The following is a 23,370-nucleotide window of genomic DNA, read 5'->3' on the forward strand; positions in this document are numbered from 1 at the left end:
AAAAGCTAGACCAGGTCAGAGAAAATGTCCTTCCTGCAAAACCCCCCTCAGAGATTCATGGCAGAAGGCAATGTGCAGAAATTGTATCAGAGAATTGGTGGAAGAGGAAACATCTCAACAATATAAGGATTTGTTTTCTTCGGTTAAAGAGCTGACAAACTCTTTGAGTTCAGTCAAGTCCATCCTGATACAAAACCCTCCCGCACAGACCGAGCCTCAGAACTTACCGCCCAGCCCCAGGGCGTCGTCATCCAGACAGGTGGAAACTGAAGAGTCTGGAGACGAAGGGGGTAGTACTCTCATCTCCTTCAGGGATTCTGAGGAGGAGGAAGAGGAAGAAGATAGCAGGGGCTCCAAATTCAAGCTATCACTAGAGGAAGTAGATGATATTTTAAAAGCAATCTACACTACTCTAGAAATTCAGGAAGAAAGAGTACAACTGTCAGTTCATGACAAAATGTACCAGGGGTTGGACGAAACAAAACGGCAAGTTTTTCCTGTCCACAGGGTCCTCTCAGACTCAGTGAGAAAGGAGTGGAAGGACCCAGAAAAAGCCCCTTTCTTCTCTAAAGCTCTCAAAAGAAGGTTTCCCTTCGAAGATAAGGACTCAGAGGTTTGGAACAAGAAACCCAGAGTCGATGCAGCTTTCTCGCAGGTATCCAGACGAACGGATCTAGCCTTTGAAGATATGGGGATCCTTAAAGACCCAATGGACAAAAAAGCTGACTCCATCCTTAAAAAAGCTTGGGATGCTGCGTCAGTCAGTCTAAAACCAGCAATGGCAGCTACGGTGGTGGCCAGGAATCTGGAATGTTGGGTAGAGAAGCTGAAGAGCCATATTGAGGCGGGGACACCCCGCAAGGATCTCTTAGAGTCCTTTCCACTGATCCTGAATGCAGATACATGGCGGATGCATCAGCAGAATCAGTTAAACTGGCCGCTAGGTCTTCGGCTCTTGTAAATTCAGCCAGGAGAGCAGTTTGGCTGAAAACATGGTCTGGGGACACTGCCTCTAAGGTCAAGCTGTGTGGTCTTCCCTTCTCGGGTGACTTGCTCTTTGGTCCTGATTTAGAGTCTGTGCTGGATAGAACAGCCGATAAAAAGAAGGCTTTTCCAGTTAAGAAAAAGCAGATGGCTAAAAAGAATTTTCGTGCTTTTCAGCAGTCCCATAAAAAAGACCAGGAGCACAAGAGCAGATGGGGTTCACAGAAGGGCAAAGGCAGGGGTGGAGTCCTCTTTAGATCTCCCCCAGAGCAGTCCCCTAAGAACAAGTGACAATATCTCCCCAGTGGGGGGGAGACTGTCAGCTTTTCGCGAACAATGGGACAGGCTGTCTCCAAATCTGTTCGTGAAGAGCGTTGTCGATCAGGGGTACAGGTTGGAGTTTTCAGAACTACCCCCGAGCAGGTTTTATGTGACAACATTGCCAAGGGATCAGGAGAAGGCCTCTGCAATGAAGCTGTTGTTACAGGAGCTGATACAGCAAGAGGTTCTGATTCAAGTCCCAGTAAGCCAGCAGGGCGGGGGTTTTTATTCACATATTTTTCTGGTGAAAAAACCCTCAGGGAAGTACCGTCTAATCCTGAATCTGAAATTCCTGAACAGGTTCATTCGGTACAAACATTTCAGGATGGATACAATTTTCTCCATCACAAAGCTGTTGACCCCAGAATGCTTCATGGCATCCCTGGACCTAAGGGATGCCTACCTTCATATACCAATTCATCAGGCATCGCAGCAGTTCCTGCGCCTGGCATTGAAGGTAGGGAGTTCGGTATGGCACCTCCAATTCAGGGCTCTGCCGTTCGGACTCTCGTCCTCTCCCAGGGTCTTTACGAAGATTATGGCAGAGGCTTTGGAACCCCTGAAATTGAAGGGGATTCCAGTCGTTCCTTATCTGGACGACCTTTTGTTTTTTGCAGACTCCAGGGAGCAGGTCCTAGTCAATCTCCAGAGGGCCCAGTCTCACCTCGAGGGCCTGGGATGGCTTCTAAACCTAGAGAAGTCAATCCTGACCCCCTCACAGGAAATGAAATTTCTGGGGTATACATTAAATTCGATTCTCCAGAAAGTTTTCCTGCCGTTGGAAAAACAGGAAAAGTTACAGCTAGCTGTACAGCGGATACAGAGCAACCAGACAGTCTCAGTCAGGATGGCTATGGCAGTTCTGGGCCTGCTTACGGCAGCAATCCCGGCTGTTCAGTGGGCCAGGTTCCATTCCAGACCCCTTCAGAGGGAGGTTCTGTCAAGCTGGTCCCATCAGGATCCTTTGGAAAAACAGCTAAAAATTTCGTCAAAGACGAAAAGGGCTCTTTGGTGGTGGAGAGACCAGGCAAACCTCTCAAGGGGCCTGGTGTGGACCTTTCCTGTGGACAAGCGCCTTACTACAGACGCAAGTGCCTGGGGCTGGGGAGCCCATCTGGATGGTCAGACATCTCAGGGGGTCTGGTCCAAACAGGAAGCTCAAAGATCATCCAACTGGAGGGAGTTGAAGGCGATCTTTCTGGGTTTAGTGGCATTTCAGCAGAGTTTGAGAGGCCACCATGTTCAGGTGTTGTCAGACAACACAACAGCGGTTACCTACATTATGAAGCAAGGGGGAACCAGAAGCAGGAGCTTGATGGAGCTGGCCAATCTGTTGTTAGCCTGGGCAGAACAGAACACAGCCTCACTATCGGCAGTGCATCTGAAGGGCTCTCAGAATTTGTTTGCGGACCTCCTAAGCAGGCGCAAATTGCTAGAGGCAGAATGGAGTCTGAATCAGGAAGTGTTCCTGATGATCTCCGAGGCCTGGGGGGTTCCTCAGGTAGACCTTTTTGCCAGCCAGCAGAACTCAAAGGTGGACAGATTCTTTTCTCTTCACCGAGGAGATGCAGCAATAGGGTTGGATGCATTCGCTCACCCCTGGCATTACCAGCTGTGCTATGCCTTTCCCCCCTTTCCTCTAATTCCACTAGTACTGAGGAAATTCAGGGAAGAAAGGACAGACTTAATACTAGTCACTCCTTTTTGGCCAAAAAGACCCTGGTTCGCGGGTCTTCGAAACCTAGCCTCAAAGCCCCCATGGAGGTTACCACTCAGAAAAGATCTGTTATCCCAGGGGACAGTAAGTCATCCAGAAGTGGAACTCCTGCAGCTAACCGCCTGGTTTCTGAGGAGGACCTGTTAAAGGCTAAAGGTCTCTCAGATAAAGTAGTAAAGACCCTGCTGTCCAGTAGGAAGGCAGTTACACAGGCAATTTACATGAAGGTCTGGAAAAAGTTCAACTCCTGGTGCAGTTCTAGAGAACTCAAGGTCAAGAGCACGGTGTCAGTCTTGGAGTTTCTCCATGAAGGAATGGAGAAGGGTCTCGCAGCCAGTACCCTGAAGACTCAGGTGGCTGCCTTATCAGTTTTCTTTGAAAAGACTTTATCTAAAGAAACTTTAATTTCTAGATTTTTTTAGGGCTCTTGCTCGAAATAGACCAGTAGCCCTTAAAGACTTTCCCAGTTGGGATTTGTCTACAGTTTTACAGGGTCTCTCGGGAGCACCGTTTGAACCCTTACAGGAAGCTTCTTTGCAGAAGGTGGTTTTAAAAACAATCTTTTTGGTGGCCATCACCTCGGCCAGGAGAGTCAGCGAGCTCCAAGCTCTAGCTATTACAGAACCCTTCCTTAGAATTTATCAGGACAGGGTGGTACTGAGGACGGATCCAGCATTCCTACCGAAAGTATCCTCAACTTTCCATCGATCACAGGAAATAGTGTTACCTACATTCTCTGCAAGCCCAGCAAATGCAGGAGAGGAAGTTTTTCACACATTGGATGTGAGAAGATGTCTTTTACAGTTTCTGAAAGTTACTAAAGAATTTAGAAAATCAAACGCCCTCTTTGTGATATTTTCTGGATCACGCAAGGGGGAGAAAGCTTCTAAAAGTACGCTGGGTAGGTGGCTTAAGTTGGCTATAACAGAAGCCTATAAAGCAAAAGGAGAAATACCTCCCTCAGGTATTGCTGCCCACTCTACTAGATCCACGGCAGTTTCCTGGGCTGAAAGGGCCGGTGCCACGCCTGAACAAATCTGCAAGGCTGCCACTTGGTCCAGTTATTCGACATTTCTCCGGCATTACCGGTTAGATCTACTGTCTGCAGCAGATCAGGCCTTCGGCAGGAAGGTACTGCAGGCAGTAGTCCCGCCCTAGGGTAAGTTTCTCGGTTATCCTCTCCGGGGTTGTCCTGAAAGGCGATTTGAGAAAGACTCAGTTAGACTTACCGGTGACGGTATTTCTAAGAGCCTTTCAGGACAACCGTTACTTCCCTCCCTAGGTTATGCTTAGTAAATGTATTAAGTTCTACCATGGTGTTGTGCTTTCTGTGCTTTGTTTTCCAGCGTCGGAAGGCCACAATAACTGAAGCCATGGAGGAGGAGGAGGTGTTTTTAAAGTGGGCATGTGTTTCCTGATTGCAAGGTGGAGCTACACTCTCTCCGGGGTTGTCCTGAAAGGCTCTTAGAAATACCGTCACCGGTAAGTCTAACTGAGTCTTTTTTTAAGCGGGCAGGATCGGATTGGCTGTCATCTGGTGTAAATGGACATAGGACTATCCATTGCCATCTATTGGATCCGCCTAAAAAAAGAAATGTCAGGCGGACACTATTGGTCCACCCATGCGAAAGGTGCCTAACATAAAGGGTCCTCCTTGCATTGGCCCACAACACCAAATACCAATTTTAAGGCTTCATGTACACTACAGCTCCTAAACTTAGAGGAACTGCAGTCTGCTCACATAATTTGTAATAAACATCTTTGCATTCTGAAGCTTCCCTCCAACCACTTTACATATTTTATCTATACTGTGATTCTGTAATTGCCAAAAATTCCACAGAAATCTCCCTCCGCTGAATCTAACTGCAACCATTTTAACTGTGGACAGCTGAAGCTGCTGCCTGTTCACTAAGGTCTTTACTGGCAGAAAAAAAGTTTTACTATCCAAAGTTAAAACCAGGGCAGAAGATTTAATGGATGGAAAGATAAAAAAATACTGAAGTTCTGCTTTAATTCCATAAAAATTTTAGCTGACAGAAAACCAAAAGTGTGTATGTATGTATGTAGAAATTAACGATTAATTGTTCGATTAATCATTAATTTTTTTTTGATCGAGGACGACCCGCGGAGTGGGCTCCGCAGTCTTGCCCATAGGAAAGGCTTCGGCCTAGCTCCGGAGCCGCGGCCATCTTGGTCCACCCGACGGCGGCTTAGTAGCGGCGCGCTGATGTCGTCATTGCCCGCCTGCTTGTGCCGTCTACTCTGAGGACGGACGGACGGGTCTGCCTGCTGTCTATTCCGGACAGAGCAGACAATGTTAAATATTAAGGTATTGGGGGAGATGTGGATATTACAGTTAAAGTTAAACTAACTTTCTACGTTTTTCTTAAAGTTTAATAACAAAAATTGTAAAAACTGTATGTGCGTTTATATTTAATAGAAATTAGTCGATTAAAAAAATCGCTCGAACAAGAACATTTTAATCAGTAACAGCCCTAATATATCTATCTATTCTATCCTAATCTATTCTATCCTATCTGCAACGTCCCCTGTTAATGTTTATTTTCTGGTCATTGCTAGTATTGGTTCCATTTTAAAGATTTGATACATAAACAGTTGTTTTGTTCTTTTTCTGCTGGAAGAGGAGTATTAAAAATTCTCTGGGTGTCAGATATGCTACATACGCTACATTCCTTATTCTTTTTACGTATTATGTTTACAACTTGCTGACCATGCAAATGTGCTGTGAGCTAGAGATGTAGTAATCTTAGCAGGGGGTTACCCGAGGCATGAAAATGATTTCCAGGGTATTTCTCCATTAGAGGTTGAGAAACAGCTGGTCGAGATAATTGAATCATTTTGTTTTCCTCTCTAGTGATTGTGCACTGTCTGCTTCCATATTGCTTTGGTCAGAGTTGAAAAGAGGAAAAGAGTATGAATGGAGAGTGACTGTCTGTTGTTTTTTGATCACTAGTGGAAGACATGGTCTCCGGAGCAAAGTCTAAAAAGTGCTGGGTATCAATTCTAGTCCATACAACAGACTGTGTGTCACTCCTATATTTTGGTCCTTTGGTTTGCCCACTGGCAGCAGATAAGCTATCAGGAGTATGGCTTTGAAAATACATGTTTGAATGCCAGTGCTTGGTGATGTGTTGGACGTCCTCATTGCCAGCTGTTGCAACTAAAACTGTTCAATGTCAAATAGGCAAAAAGTAGCCATAGAATGCTGCAATGTACGAGATTCCTGCCAGTTTCCCTGATGGTTAGCAGTAGGTCTCCGATAACATGGCCATGTTGGAGGAAGTGTCCCCTGGATTGCCAAAGACCCATTACCCATAGCAAGTTTTATCCTTTTTGTAAGACCAATCATTGTCTATAAGTTGCAACTGTTCATGTGCATCTGACTATCCTCTTTCTTGGCTGTCCTCACATGGTTCATCATGATGAGTTCTGGTGACAATGAGGAAATTAGGAATGGCCTTTCTATCCAGCTTTACAAGAGTTAAAGAGTGGACTAATGCCACAAACTATGCCAACAGTGTGGGAGACAGGCTGATTCTTTTCTTGACTAAACTTTTGTCATTGGGTCTCTGAGCTTGAATCTGGAAACGCAGCATGGAGGTTCAGGATTTATTCAGCGTCAAATTAAATGGGAATACGGTTTTGCCAGAGCGTCTTGCGTATTACAATGTCTTTCTCCCTATTGGGTATTGTATTTTTAAATTTCAGAATAAGATATACTAAGGCTTATTGAATGTCAATGACGCTTTGGGATATATATCTATATCTTCATTTACTATTGCTTTTGTTTTCCACTTAATTTTGCTTTGTCTACTGGGTTACATTGACTGTTGGGTTATACTGCTGCTTACAGAGGGATTGGACACTGGCAAAATAATTTTGGCCAGCCCAGGATAAGTCCACCTACAACTTGGAGGCTACAAGGATTGATGTTTTTTTCCTCGGCTCTACTGGGAACAGTATAAATATTTTGTTGCCATTATTAAAGTTTAATTAAAGGGAAAAACCTTTTTGGTTTTGGACAGTTTGGAAATCGGAATAGAACACCTATTCGTTTTTCATTAGTCTGTCTCTCCATTTGGGGATATTCACCCTCTCTGCTTGTCCTCTACCATTATCATTGAAAACGAAAATCCCATATTTTGGGCTGTCCCCATAAAAGTAAGAGGGGGAATCTTCCAATCGGGACACTAGTTATGGTGAACTGGGGGGGACCTCAAAGCATTCCCTCAATTTGCAGGTTTTTCCTGTCACTTCCTGTTTTCACTATGGGACAGGAACCTGTCCAGAATTAACACTCCCTTACTCTATCCAATATGAAGAAAAAAAAAGTTTTGACTATAGTTTTACTTTAAGATTTTTTTTTTTCCCTCTTCAGTCAAGATTCTTCTCTTTGCTGCTAGAGCTGGTTTCTAAGATGGCAGCTATCTCAGCTTGGCTTCGGAGCACCATGACCAGACCTGACTGGACCTTGCGGGATTAGCCCGAGTTTAGTGTATGCCGCTTTCTAGAAGCTATTTTTGTAACCAGTTAACTGTAAAGCACTTTCTAGGTCCAGAACTATTGAACTATTGAAGACCAGCTCTCTGAATAGGCCTATCAAGCTGAGAATTGGGAGCAGCCTCATAGTTTTTAATGCTAGGTGCTAGTATCAGACTAATGGCTCTAGTCTTGGGGTGTTTTTTTTAGAGCCCCTGCTTGAAAGACCTTCCTGTTGCATCAGTTCTTTTAAGGTATTCCTCTCTGGGGATTGGAAGCACCAAAACGGATCCCGGACACCCCCTGTACAGCTAATTGATTTGTTCCGGTTTCAGAATAATATTGCTAAGCAGTGGTCCAATCCTACTGTTGATCTGCCATTGACCCTACTCACCTTATTGAGGAAACCACTAGGTCAGTAGAGTGTCCTGGCATTCAAGGATACAACCAACCAGCTTCACATTTTGTCTGTGGTTGGTTCTATTCCTCACTGGTTAAGTAACTGTTCCTCCTAGTTCTCGGACATCTGGTATAGTTCTCCATCTTGCTTGTCTAGTTTGTTTTAGTCCCCTTGACAGAAGGGGGGGGGGGGGGGGTTTGGACTGCTTTTTGACATCCCAACAGTTAATAACTTCCGGTGTCCCTTATGGGCTAAAAGAAAAATAGGATTTATGTGCTTGCTGTAAAATGCTTTTCTTGGAGTACATTGATGCACAGGTCCCACACTCTGTTTATGCTCATCCTTGGTCTTTTTGGTACTGCTTGCTACAAAACAGAGGCATACTACTTGTAAAAGGTCCTATAATTTGTGTTTCCCTCCCCTCCGTGTCCATTCTGCCTGTAGGCGGCCATATAACCCAACTATTCTGTGTCTCTCAATAGACTGCAAGAAAGATTTTGGGTGGATTTTAGTTACAGCTTTGCTGTGGCAAAGTGTTTAATTGTGCTCTGTCCTTTTTGTGAACACCAAGGGCAAAAAGTGGCATTATTGCTGCTCCTGGGTGTCAAATGTTGCTTTAGGCAGTGAGGTTCTAAGGTTTGAGGTAAAAATGCATTAGCGGGTAAATGGGGGAGGAGAAATATCACAAAGGTAATGGATTTTCAGCAAAGTATAGAGTTGGCAATTCAATTTCACCATCTCGCTGTAAACGATCCTGGTGAGTCTTTGTGCCTTACAGTATACTGGACTGTAGAAAGTGGAACTTGTAAACTGAGCTGCTTCTTCGGTTACAGAGAACATTCATTGGGTAAAAGGTTGCAATAAGAGCTGGGATTACCCAACTTTTAATACAGAAAAAGTATAGATCACTTCATCTGCTTGGAGCACTGCTACTATTTAGCGCAGAGGATAAACCTTATGCTTATAGCTGCTGAGATGCGACCACCTTGGTCCTGTATTGCTATTGTCAATGAGTTAAAAGCAAGTGACTAAGTGCTGTGTTCATATGAAGGATAGAATCAAAGCAGTGTTTATTGGGTGTGGTGTTGGTTTTCCCTATATATAGGTGACCATGCACATCCTAATAACTAGCAATTGTACAGATTTCTGTATGCCTTTCGACGGGCAGACCATGTAGGAGTGCAAGTGGATCTTCACTGCATTGGAGTGCCACAAACTGAAAACGCTATTTAATTCATTTTTAAAGCGGTAGCAAATTCCACTTTGTTATATTTCTATCCTTCTTTTTTTATTTTATTTTTTTTAACCGCTTTTGTGGTTAAAAAATAAATAAATCCCTGCAAGGCAATGTAATAATCTGCTAGTATGCGATGCTGAGGGCTGACCTCTTCCCCTGGCCTTCCTTCCGGACTTACGGGCATCTGCGCAATTACTTCACTCCCGCTTATGCGCACTGGAGCCGCTGTTCATGGCATGGGCTCTGAGGGTCCGGCACTGTAAGCTGGACCTTCAGAGCGCATGCGTCAGTGACGTCGGCTGCATGCACTCTTAAAATCTAAACTGTAAGTTTAGAATATATTTACAATACCTACAGGTAAGCCTTATATACTTGCCTTACTACCATTTTAACATTCCAAGCAAACTCCCCCATCCATCCTGGTCTACGTGTTTTGTTGAGAAATCGCTTTCAGAAACACCAGCTAGTGTTTCTGACCAGGGCCATCTTGTGTAAGAGCAGATTATTCATGAAGCATTTACTTCCTGGAATCTATCTGCCCTTAGCGCAGGCATGCAGGAGGGTGGGCTTAGTTGAGTAATCCCCTCCTGAAGACTCCTGGGATGTAGGACCTCATTTGCCTAGGCAAGAAACCCATATAAGTAACTGAAGAAATGTAAACAAAATGGTTTTAAAAACGAGTAACCATGATAGGAAAGCATGTCTATATTTACAAATGTTATCAACGTGAGGATTACAAATAATTCACGTTTGTACGTGCGTATATGTGCATGTCTCGCCTGTGGTCCCCGGAATGTAATGCAGATCGCATCACGTTAGATCCTTTCCCGGCCTCGCTGGCTGGGGAAACTTAACGGGGATCCAGAAGTAAGGTCACACACATTGCTTCTGGGTCAGAAGATCTACCCTACGGCACCCACTATGCCGGTCACAGGCCCATGGAGCCCAGGATACATAGCGCTGGGCACTTTACGCTACGCAGTGGAGGGCATGTGAACCATCTCCGTGAAAATGTCTGCTGACATCCACCGCTCCATACAAGAGACTGGAGGGTCCGATCAGGTCCGCCTGAAAAACTCACTTTTGAAAGGTGCCTTCTGTGTGGCGGCTGTGGCACGCCAGGGAGATGGTGCAAACTGAAACTTGAAAAAGAGAAAATTAATTTTTAATGAAGAAAAAAATGGAAAACTGTTTCCATCTTTGGAATGGCTTCAATTCCATTTACACACCCCTCCCCCACAATCGGCTGGCCCACGCTCCCTGTCCTCTCGCCATCATGTAAAGGGCGCCCATAATACCTTAAACCTCTTCCCAGCTGTCGGGCAGTGAGAGCAGGCAGGGGAATCCCTCAGGACCATAGATTTGCTTGTCCCTTACCCATACATGCCCACAGTCACGTGGGCAGCTGTTTCATTATATGCCCAGGTGAGTGTATGGCAGCGATCCTCTCTGATCACTGTGTCCTGTTTGTGGGGGGCCTGGCCACACAGGGCCCAGATGTGGCCAGCTGGAAAGTGAGGATGATTAACAATTTTTTGGGGGGAAACGATGCCCTGTCTCTCCCTACAGCAGCTGAAAGCTGGTTGAATGGCGAGGGGGGAGAAACTGACTTTCAGCTTCTGGATGGAGAGACTCGCAAGGCATCGTTCCCATATTCCGCCCTCTGCCTTACAGATCATCCTCCTTGTCCTGCCTGCATCTGATTTCCCCATGCTCTCCGGCCTCCTTGTGTGCCCTTGCCCCCAACAATGAGGACTGGTAGTATGCTGCTATTGGTGGCCCTGACTCTGTTAAGGGGCAAAAAATAAGTAAACCCTGCTGCCTGTCCACAGCAGGGCTAAATGTAGAATAAAAACACCTGCCTGGCACCCAGGAACTGCATGTCTTGGGTGTTGGGCAGTGTGATTTGTGATCCCTTAACATTGTTTTGTCATAAAATAAGACTGTCCCCTATTTTAACAAATAAAATAAATCCCTGGCACTTTTCCCCAGTGGTCCTTTATATGTATAAGGTAGAGATACACTGTCTTTCAAAGTAAAGCTAACATAGGTGCCAAGTTTCTAAAGGACACCCTCAACGTACCTGCGTTGCAATGCATGTTAACACTCAACCACATGTGGCAGGCTGCCCTAATGCAACGCACGTTAAAGTGCGAGGTAACCCCAATGAACACCTTTAAATGGGCCCTAAAGGTTTCTTGCATTGCAATATATACATAGATTGTAAGCTCTAATGAACAGGACTCTGATTCCTCCTGTATCAAATTGTATTTTAACTGTACTGTCTTCCCTCATGCTGTAAAGTGCCACGTAAACAGTTGGCGCTATATAAACCCTGTATATATTGGTAAACTAAAAATTACCTTTAGTGCCATGTGTTTTTTTTTTTTTTTTTTTTTTCCTCTTCGCTGGCTCCTGCTTTAGCCCTTGTGGCACTACAGATCTGTGCCACCGTTTTTACATTGGTTTAAGACCAGCAGTGATTGTTGATTAGAAAAGCTGTCCAGCCTGTCCTGTATCCTTTACTGCGGTGTAATGTCTTTTCAGATAAACTGAGAAGTATGCACTAATCCACTTTGAGGAATGGCTGGATATTGTATGGATGCATTTAATGACATGCTTGTGACCCTTTAGGAGACCCTGTGGTGATGTGTGCCAGCAATGACCAGGCCGAAGGTGGTCCAACACGGGCATCAATGGCTGTTTTTTTTTTTTTTTTTTTTCATCTGGCTGCTGTTTATGTTTATAAACGCTCTAATTATAGTTGAGGGCAGGACAGGCCCAGGGTTTTTGCTGGGCCTTTATTGTATATACTTCTTGAAGATATTATTATTGGTCATTTACTTTATATGCTTCATCTACAGGAAGCAGTAAACTGTTCTACATGGGAAGAAACCGGTTTTGTATTTGCACTCTTGGCATAGTTGTAAGATCCTGTTAGTCACTGTAACAATCTATGGTGTATTTGTCCCGAGTCTGTGAAAAATAGAGATCATTTCTAGAATTTATTTGAAATGAAGATCTTTGTTAAGCCATTACGTTGTTTATCCCTTTTGCAGCATGAATTGGGTATATCATGTGCTTCTGTGGTTAATATTCACAGCCTCCTCCTCTCCTGCTAACCCGCAGGTTATTGCTCTTGCTATCAAGTGACCCAGGACAGCCTGCTAATATTCATTGCAATTGTAAGGGTAAAGGGGACCTGTCATCACTCCTGTAAACATAGAGTAAAATCTGTGTTGGTGTATACAGAAACAAAGCGCTTTTGCAGACACATGCCCAGTCCTGCATAATTTCCCCTTTCCTAAGTCACTTAAAAACTAGTGTCCTTATTGTGCTTTTGTGCCATTCGTTATTATGGCACACCAGTATGGCCTTTTGCACATCAACATTAATGCAAGCAGTTGCCAATTTGTAGCTAGGAGTTCAATTGCTATAGTCACTGGGCATTTGCTACAACATTGGGTTCTACTCTGCTACAAATGGCTCGCCTTCAGTTATTTGTAGCGAAGATCAGCGATTGCTGAAACATTTAATAGAAAAGCATTAAAGTGGTAGTAAACACCGCTGATGCATGTGTACCTACAGGTAGGCTTAAAATCTTACCTGTAGGTACAAGGAATATCTCCTAATTCTGCACTGTTTAGGAGATATTCTCTTGTTTGTGTGGCCAGTGACTTCACTGCGCATGCGCTCTGAAGGGACCTCAGAGCTCCATGACGCAGCCGCAACTCCCATGCGCATGCCATTGTCGCGGTCCAGCCTCTCAAACACCCACAGACTGTGAAGATGGAAGCCCTGTCTGCAATGACAGCTCGCCACTGGAGGGCTTCATTCTAAGCTAAGTATTATGTGATGCATACTAGCACATTATGACTATCTTGCAGGAGTATTTTTTTATTAATTTTTTTGTAAAAGTTTACAACCGTTTTTAAGGCTAGGTTTACACCTATGCAGGTTACCATTAATGCCTTTTCCTGGTGCGTCTGTTTTTTTTTTTTTCTCTTAGGTGAAGGTGTCTGTCATAAGGGAGAAACCAGCATAAATGCTGTGAAAACATGACATCAAAAGTGCCTAAACAAAAGCACTGCATTTGTTATGCTTTTTTGACACGTTTCCATTAGTCTATGGAATCCAAGATGCAACCTGCTGCAGGCAGAAATCCCTGACCCTTCCAAAAATGCACCGGTACACGCTATAACTTGCAAAATGCAGATTCAGGTGCCACTATTATGATGCGATTTGCCGTGTGATTGTGTGACAATCACAGCGAAACTGCACCGCGTTTATGTGCTATTGAAAATGGCACCAGAACCCGAGTTTTGCGATTAATGTGTTTTGAGATCGTTGGCAGAATTGCAGCGATTCTGCCCAGTGCGAATGGAGTTAAACACAGAGCAACAAATTGCCTTAAAAATGTCACTGTCGGCAATCCCATAATGTCCTAATTTTTAGTAACAAATCGGTGTAACAAAATGAGGGCACCAATATTGAAGGACAGCCAGAAAACTAGCTTTGTCAGATGCAATGGCAGACCTCATTCTCTCAGTGCAGCCCAGTAGCTGCATTGAATCAAAGTACTAGTCGGTCATTGACCATAGGCTATTACATGCCACAGGCCTAACTGACTGGCTAACCCCACTCAAGGTGAAGTGGAATCTCTGAATTTCTACTAGACACTGTAGAGTGAACCTATGGAAATCTGTTATTCTTCTTTTAGTTTCCTGGTATTATCTCAGGATGTTGATACATTTCAGCTTATCTTTTCTTTTCCCAGATTCAGCAGTTCTTTCTTGTTCATGGTTCTAGAATTTGTTAAAGAGGAAGATGACTTTCAATGAACCCAGATTGCAGAACTGTCATTGTCTGCTAGTCTATTTGACATGAAGTATAGCTTTTTATTTCCTCTGTTTTCCCATTCAGTTCCCTGCGAGTCTTTACCAGACCATTGTGAAGTTGGGTACACACACACACGTGTGTGTGTGTGTATATGTATGTATATATATATATATATATATATATATATATATATATATATATATATATATATATATAATATAATATAATATAATTTTTTACCCTGGCAGTTTGATTTCTTGGCCATGTTTCAGAGAATGTGAATAACGCAAGCTGTCTGAAACCATTTATTATTTTTTTAAATCAAATACGTTTTTATTGCAAAACATATATGGTACAAACCAAACATAGACAGGAAATACAGTCGTACAGCAGTATTGGTTTTTACGTCTAAAGGAATACTGGAAATACAAAGTACAAATTGACCTGGTTTGTAGACCGCTGAGACATAGGAAATGTCATTAAAACTGAAAAATAAGAAAAATAAACCAAGAACATAAACAAAAGTGACATTCTCTCTGAGACCATATTGCATTTTGGGACAGCTATATAAGTACAGTGTTATGCAGAACGTCCAGCATCCCTCTAACCAGTCCTGCTGGTCCATCCTCTTACCCCTCATAAGCCACTTATTATTGATCAACTGTTTACTCTTTTTAAATAATGGCAACAGAAATGACCCTGATCAAAAGTTTATATACCCTGGTGATTTTGGCCTGATAACATGTACAAAAGTTGACACACATGGGTTTGAATGGCTATTAAAGGTAACCATCCTTACCTGTGATGTGTTTTCTTGTAATTGGTGTGTGTGTGTATATATATATATATATATATATATATATATATATATATATATATATGGTCAATGAGTTTCTGGACTCCTGACAGACCCTTGCATCTTTCATCCAGTGCTGCACTGACGTTTCTGGATTTTGAGTTAAGGGGAAAGCAAAAGAATTGTCAAAGGATCTGCGGGAAAAGGTAGCTTACCTATATAAAAAGATATCCAAGACACCCAACAAGCAATTGCCTGTGTGTACCCAATCAAGCATCCTATAATTTGTTTCTATGAGCGGATGTATGCAGTCTGTTTGCCAGGATTATTTTTATACAGGTTTTGTAAACTCTTGCATGCTGTACAGGTCCCTTTGTGGCAGTGTGAAGGAGCCCTTGGGCTTGTTCACAGGTGCATCAATACCTTGTGTTTTTAAAGCCTCTTAACGGCCTTTCTTCAATACCTGCCATGAATATTACAATGGGCACCACACTGTGCAATTGCATTGTGTTTTGGTTATTGTGAAGCTTTTGAGGCATCAGCCCTTATCAGCTATCTCCATTCGTTTCAATGCTAGCCCAATGTAACTGCAGCTTAAAGTGTAAAGTCTAGTGTGTGGTTTTATTATTTATTTTATTTTTTATACTTGCCTGCTCAGTGCAGTTGGTTTTGTACAGAGCAGCAGAATCCTCCTTCTCGGGTCCCTCTTTGCTGTTCCTGGCCCCTCCCTCCTATCGAGTACCCCCACAGCAAGCAGATCTCTATGGGGACACCTGAGCAGAGTCGTGGCTCTGTGTGTCCATTCAGACACTGAGCCTTGCCCCCTTTCTCCCGAAATGGCTGGCTTTGATTGCTGCCGGAGCTAATGGTGCCACTGCTGTGTCTTAGCCAATCGGGAGGGTCCTGGATGGCTTCAAACACTCACGGACATTGCTGGAGAGATGGGGCTCGTGTATGTATTTGGGGGGTGCTGGGAAGGCTGCTACACAAGGGGTGTGTTTTTTTTTTTTTTCTAATGCATTAAAGCAGAGTCCCCCCCCCCCCCCCCCAAAAAAAAAGTCTGCCACTGCTGACTTTTAAAATAAGGACACTTACCTGTCCAGGGTGCCCACGATGGTCTCTCATGAAGCCGACCCGTCCCTCGGCTCCGGGTAGAGGTGCTGGCATTGCTTGTAAGGGAATCAGGGAGTAATGCCTTGTGGCTTCACAGCCTGGTTCCCTACTGCTCATGTTCCATTCATGCTGCACGTTCTGAGTAGTCCCTGCTATCTTCTGGGAGACACAGGTCCCAGTAGACCGCAGCGAATGAAGGAGGGACCAAACATGCCTAAGATCACCACGGATACTGCAGCGATCTTTCGCCTTAAGTGGGAGCAGAAACCTGTATTAGACAGGTATCTGCTCCTCCCTGAAAGGTGGCAAATGTAACACCGGAGGGGGGAGGAATCCGGACAGCAGAAGTTACTTTTTTGGTTGGACCTCCGCTTTAAGATTAAAAAAAAAAAAAAAAAACCTTCTGCCTTTACAACTCTAACTGCACCTACCACATTTATAGTGCAATATTCAAGCATTTGTAAAGTGTTAGCTGGGGGAGAGACAGTGGAGGTTCCCTCTATCCCAGAATGCTCTGGGAAATGATAAACTAGGACAGAGCAGCTCTAGTAACTTCCTGTTTGTACAGAGCAGCTGTGTGGTAACAACCTATGCCTCCATTTGCAGGCAAAAGCATCAATCTCGCCAGCAATATTGACCGTGCCAGGCAGGAGTAAAGGCATTGAGCATTCTTGCCAGTAGCAAGGATTTTTGTGTCCACAAAGAGTCAGTGCCAGCAAGTGACCATGACAATCGTTCCATGATCATCTTAAGCTGGACCAAGCCAAGTGTCAGATCAAAGTATATGAATCCATCTCCCAGAGAAATCGCAAAATCTCTCACACAATAACCTAAACGCCTCAAAGTAGATAAAATTCCTTTACATCGCTTCACACTAGAAAAAACAACTTCATGGGCTGCAAATAAACTTGTAAGACCAGTTCTAAGGGCAGTCTTATCACATCCACATCCCTGTACAATATATATGGAAGAAAAATTTTGAGATCACCACACTCATATGGTGATGGAACTTTAAAGGATTTGCGACTGTCACTGAGGTAAGCACACAACAATGTAATACTTCTTCTTTTTTTTTATTTTTATTTTTATTTTTTTATTACAAATACATAGCATAAAAAATTTACAAATACATCAAACTATGTGTGGCATAAGCCAAACACAAATGCTTAAAGAGGAAGTAAACCCTGATGCGTTTACTTCCTCTTTCATTCCCTGCAAAGGCAAAGCATAATGGACTACTATACATCGCATAGTAGCCCATTATGTGTCACTTACCTGACACAGGAGCCAGCAAAGTCACTGCTATCCCCTGTAGTCCACCGCATCCATCTTCTCGGTGGGTTTCGCAGCTCCGCCGCTGTCATTTGGGCGAAGCCGCGATGTCACTCCCGCACATGCGCATGGGAGCCGAGATGCGTGGCATTGCGCGGCATCTTCGTTATAGAGGATGCCACGCTCAGTGCGCCTGTGCGCCGCTGTCTACGGCGCATACGCCGTAGACAGCGGTGCCCGTCTTCGGGCAAATATCTCCTAAACCGTATAGGTTTGGGAGATATTTCTTGGACCTACAGGTAAGCCTTAATCTAGGCTTACCTGTAGGTCAATGTGGTTTGTAAGGGTTTACAACCACTTTAAATCTTAGAATGTTTTGAAAGATGCATGGAGTTTTCCGTTGTTTGGCAGAGCCATAAACTGATTCTTCAGACTAGCCCAAGTGGCAACCCATGCACAAAGGAACCCCCAATCTGCATCCAAATTGATCCTACAGGGATCACCACCCCATAAGCCCAGCCCTAAACAGCCCTCACCAACCAAAACACTCCAACCACCAGACAACGGCTACAACCAACGAATGTCTCATAACTAACGCCAACCTAGCCACAGCCACACCCTTGAATAGGTGGCTAGGCCCTCCTGCCAGTCCAATGCATCCATCAATAATCCAAAGACCTAATACTGCCATAACTCTCTGCCAGAACTCAAGCATAATAACCAGTAACAGTGTCTGCTCCAAGTATGAACAACCCAATATCTAACTAGTTTCCTTGGTGAGAGAAATCTTGCATATGGGAATGCATCAGTCTCAGGTGGCCACCCGTCCTGGCATCCACACCGTGCCTTTCTCCCAATGGAGTATGCATCCCACTTGTAATGTGGCTTTCGCCCTAAGACACGATCCCACTGGAAACGACTGCGCCTGATGTGGCTCACTGACATATCCAGCCTGGGTTCCCCTGCAGGAGTGCATGCTCGCTAACCACCCAACCCCGTTCAAGGCGAGTGAGAGCAGCGAACAGATACTGAGGAGACGATACCTCCTTGCCCAACAGGGGAACCCAAATGCCTCACCATAAAACCACACCATATAGATGGCCAAACCAACCCCTCAAGCCACAGTAACGACAGTCAAATCACATGACAAAGAATAAAAGAAAATAAGATTATACAATAGTATCATTCTTGGTTTGCAAATACAGATCATGGTGCCCACATTGTGAGAGTGTTCCCTATGTTATAGAAATGGTTTAAAAGTGTTGTTCAACCCCGGAGGCATAGTAGCCTCTTTGATTATAGATCCTTTTGGCCTCTTTTTGTAAGATCATTTTTTTTTTTTTTTTATCAAAGTTTTCTCCCCTCAATTGCTGGGGATCACTTCTTCTAAGGCAAAAAATTAAATCGCTGAGGGATCAGACTGAAGTATGATTAAGGCCTACATGTTTACATATAGGCGTGTACAGGAGACCCACATCAAGATAATAAAGGGGGTCCTGTATATGCATTACGAATGCACGTTTGGTTTTCCCATTATAGAATGCTCCACATGTACATGTTGCCATATACACCACTCCCATGGTCTGACAGTCCACATAGGATTTGGACTTGAGATGGCCACCTCTCAGTAATGGGCATATATCGTCCTCCTGAATGCTTGCATGGGCATTTGACAAGCTTTCTTGATGCTTTTAAATCGCTTAGAAAAAACAAAACCAACACATCCAATACATCTTACAAGGCAAATGTATTTTTTTTCTTTACTGTGTGTTACTGTTTTACAGCTAATTGTGTTTTTTATTGTACTGATGTTTATAGTTTTTTTTTTTTTTTTTTTTTTAGACTTTATAAAGAATTTGGCAAAAAAAAAAGCATCTTAAAAGGTGCGGGTTTTTTATTGAGCATTTCTTTGTAATTAACATGACATAATTTTATTTTTAAGTCACACTATTGCTTACATAAAGTAATTTTAAAAAACTTATGTAATGTTACTTTAATCCGTAAATGTTAATCTTGTAGTATTTGGCTTTTAACTGTATTCATTAATCAATTGATTGTTTTGCCATTAGGTTAGGTCTGTATCTGTGGATCTGAACATAGATGCATCACTACAGATTGACATTCCAGATGCAATCAGCGAACGAGATAAAGTAAAATTCACAGTCCACACAAAGGTGAGATTAATTTGACCCCCTCATGGTGAGGGGGGTTGGCTTTTTGATTTTATTTTTAATTCTGTGATGTGTTTTGTATACCCAGTACATACTGAAGATGTGTCCTAACCTGTATTGCTGTAGATGTACATGATACTTGTGCAACCTGCATATAGTTCTGTTGTAAATAAAAGCAGTAGTAAGCACTTCATGTTCATGGGGTTCAGCACAATGGTCTGCATTGATCTACATTACTGTACTCTGAAATCTGATGCAGTCCATATGTGAATTTATGATCTACTTTAAGTCTGTGCTGTTCCTGAAGATGTCCCTGTAAAGGTGTCTCCCATTTGCAACTGCCCTAGGGTGATGTAATTTACCTGGGCCTTAGGAAATGGGGCAAAGTCAACTGAGAAATCCAGGTTGAAGGGAAAACAGGAGTCTATTATTGGTCATCTTCTGTAATGTCCCTGGCTTTTATGCAGATCTAATGATTTCACGTAGCATAGTTTTGTGAAGCCCAATGGCGATTGTGCCTAACAGGTTGTATTGTGTATGACCAGCCAAACACACCAGACCTGGTAATAGCCTGACCTTGCCTTTTTAACTCCCATATGAAACAGACTGCTTTAGCATAGCACAATATCAAGTGTGTGTGTATACTGCATTATAATACAAATTTACTAATTTATTTTGTAGACTACCCTGAACATTTTCCAGAACCCAGAGTTCTCTGTGACCCGCCAGCACGATGACTTCAACTGGTTACATGACTCTCTTACGGAGAATGAGGAGTATGCTGGCATTATTGTGGGTATTTTTACATTTGCTGCATGCAGTCTCCCTAATCTTCTCTACTGGCAAATGATCTTTCAACTTTAAGATGAAAAATCTTTGGCAATAAAATAATAATGCAATATATTGTGGCAGGATGTATGGGCAGAAGGTGGAAATGTAATTTAGGATTACCTCTTAGACTACAGGGATTGCAGTTGGCTTCTTTTCTGCTGCGTCTTCCTCTTGGCCATAAGCCTTCCTCCTTGTATTACACCCCTCTCTAAAGTGACCATGTTACCAGACCTTTTAGTCAAGTCCAAACTTTGTCATTCTACTACACGTAAGAACATGCAGTAGAACGAAATGTCGTATCTTAAATTCAACAGCTGTCCTTCTTTGTTTTATTTTGTTCTATTTTATTAGATTACCGTATATGTGCATTTTACAATTTCAGGCTTCTTTACTAGTCCAAAAGGACTAGTAGGTGGAGGCCTGCAGCTGTTGGGCTCTATCATCTTGGATGTGATGCCAACAACCCCAGCAGAATCAGAACTGTCACTCAAGTGGCACTTTATTATCCTTCACTCCTCCCCTAGAAGCTCATTAAAGTAAAGGTTATGTATGGTGATGGTGAGAGGACAGAGGAGCTGGGCTAGCACAGACTCCTAGAAAAAAAAAGCAGTGGGATGCTGCCGCCTCATGCAGCAAATCATAGCAACTCGCATGTAACCGCTTATGGAGTAATCAGCCCTGGAGACAGACTGCCTGTGTCCAGAGCCAAACACTCACATGCATGAGAGATTACATGCGTTTGGCTGCAATTTAGCTGCAGGAGTCGGCAACCTCCCATGGCTTTAAAAGGGGCTGATTCCCGCAAGTTATCATGGGAACCCCTGCTGCGTTTCTTGCATCTAATTGAAGTGCAGATGCATTCGCAGGTATGAATGCACCCCAAGCCTCATGTGAGCTTTAATAGACACAGGTAGTTCAAAGAAAAAGATGCACAAAAGGAGCAGAGAAAAGGATCCAGAAAAGGAGCATATGGGAAGAACGAGTAACTTACAGGTGTGCATTAAAATTTGCTAGCTACTATGGCTTTATTTATGTACAGATGGACCACCCAGCTGGCTTTCTTCAGACAGAGTAATCCAAATAAAGCTTATAAGTCTTAAAAACCTACAGTAATATGTCACATTCCTCCACTTACAAAAAAAAAATGTTTTTCCTATGTAGATTCCACCGCCACCTGCAAAACCTGACTTTGATGGGCCCAGGGATAAAATGCAGAAACTGGGTGAAGGAGAAGGCTCTATGACAAAGGATGAATTTGCCAAAATGAAACAGGAATTAGAGGCGTATGTACTGTCTATTGTTGTAGGAGTTCTAAATTTACCCTACAAAGTACATGTTTTCTATAATTGTATTACAAATGTAATGTTCAATACATACATTAGAGGGGCACTGAATGGAAATTTTGGTACAGAAAATGCAGGATGCACATGGCTGAAAAACACACATTTTGTTTTTAAAATGTTTTTATATATAATTTGACTTTTAATGAATATGAATTTATTGGCACCTTTAGCGCAAGATACCTTTTTAACCACTTGCCGACCAGCCTCCACCTTTTTACGGCAGGCTGGCTCTCCTGCGCGAACTGCTGTAGCTGTACAACTGCTCACACAATGGCAGGCATGTGCCCCCCCCCCCCGGCAACGTGCTCTCACGCACTCTGTGGGAGCGTGCCAGCGGGTTGAGCATACTAGATGTCCACTGGCGACCCGCGATCACCTAGTACAGAGGCAGAACGGGGATCTGCCAGTGTAAACAAAGCGGATCCCCGTTCTGCCAGATGACATGTCAGATTTCCTGTTCCTAGTGATCAGAAACAGTGAGTGATCTGTCATGTCCCAGTGAGCCAACCCCCCCCCCCCCCCCCCCAGTTAGAACATACCTAGGGAACGCACGTAATCCCTTGATTGCCCCCTTGTGTTAACCCCTTCCCTGCCAGTGTCATTTTTACATTGATCAGTGCATTTTTATAGCACTAATCAATGTAATCATGTCACTGGTCCTCAGTGTCATTTGGGGTCAGATTTGTCTGCCGCAATGGCGCAGTCCTGCTAAAATCGCAGATCGCACCATTACAAGTAAAAACAATAAAAAAGTCCCTAAATCTATCCAATAGTTTGCAGATGCAATCACTTTTGCACAAACCAATCGATATATGTCTATTTATTTAGAAAAAAAATATGTAGAAGAATATATATCGGCCTAAATTGATAATTAAATGTGGGTTATTTTTATATATATATATTATTATTAAAAAAAATTTTTTTTTTTTTTTTTTGTCGCTCTTTTTGCAAAAAATAAAAACCACAGAAGTGATCAAATGCCACCAAAAGGACAGTCAATTTTGTTTGGGTATAGCACCACGTGATTGTGCAATTGTTAAAGCGTTGCAGTGCCGTATCACAAAAAAATGGCCTGGTCATTAAGGGACAAATCCTTCCTGTCCTTTAGTAGTTAAATTCTATGTATTTCACTGGTGCGTTGTGCTTCCATTGTGGTGTTAAAAATCCTGCTTGCTGCATTTTTGGTCAGCTAAAAAAAACGCAACTCCCCGTTGAAATGCATTAAAAATGCAGCAAGAATGCAAACTCCATAACCATAGTAAAAAAATTGCAGAAAAATCGCACGTGTGTTTGCTATTATTGGCTGCCTTTTCTCTTATCAGCAAAATGCTGATAACACCATTTTTAGCTGATATGTTTTGGCTGCCGAAACTTCAGTGCATCTTGCATACTGTACTATGTATTATACTGTACGTACTTGTGCATAAAATGCCAATATCTGGTTGGCTATAGAACCAAGAAAAAATGCTCCCAAGGGCACTTGGGAGCATTTTTTTTTCTTTGGTTCCATTTCCAAAAAGTTTGTGGTAAGTAGCAATTTTTTATTTTTTTTTTCACATCTGGTTGGATAGCCTTTTAGAAGCAATACCCGCTTTTTTACTTTTCTGGCATAGAATGCCACCTGAACAATCCACTCTACATTAGACAAGAAAAGTAACTTTTGTACTACATTGTTAGATCTAAAGAAAACTGAAATGAGTTTGTAAAGTGAATGTCTAGCTTTACTGACAACAGTTACTGCAGTTTGGCACCATTGTTATGGCCTGGTGGAAGTGGAGACCCAAACAGATTCTACCACTAAAGGCCCTAACAGAATATATTGAACTAATGTGATTCACATATTATT

At 43.1% G+C, this 23,370-nt stretch overlaps 1 protein-coding gene across 1 annotated transcript in view; it reads left to right on the plus strand.

Moving 5' to 3' along the window:
* The window catches only part of SNX5 (sorting nexin 5), a 94,201-nt gene that overhangs the window by 17,943 nt on the left and 52,888 nt on the right, over positions 1-23,370 (plus strand). Inside the window, exons 2-4 of the mRNA XM_077486006.1 lie at positions 19,249-19,353; positions 20,032-20,142; positions 21,343-21,464. Of these exons, the coding sequence (XP_077342132.1) occupies positions 19,249-19,353; positions 20,032-20,142; positions 21,343-21,464 (338 nt within the window). The remainder of the gene's footprint in view (positions 1-19,248; positions 19,354-20,031; positions 20,143-21,342; positions 21,465-23,370) is intronic.

Source organism: Lithobates pipiens, unplaced genomic scaffold (genome assembly GCF_037356315.1).
Source record: "Lithobates pipiens isolate NorthernLeopardFrog02 unplaced genomic scaffold, aLitPip1_a1.2 Scaffold_18, whole genome shotgun sequence".
NCBI classification, from domain to species: domain Eukaryota; kingdom Metazoa; phylum Chordata; class Amphibia; order Anura; family Ranidae; genus Lithobates; species Lithobates pipiens.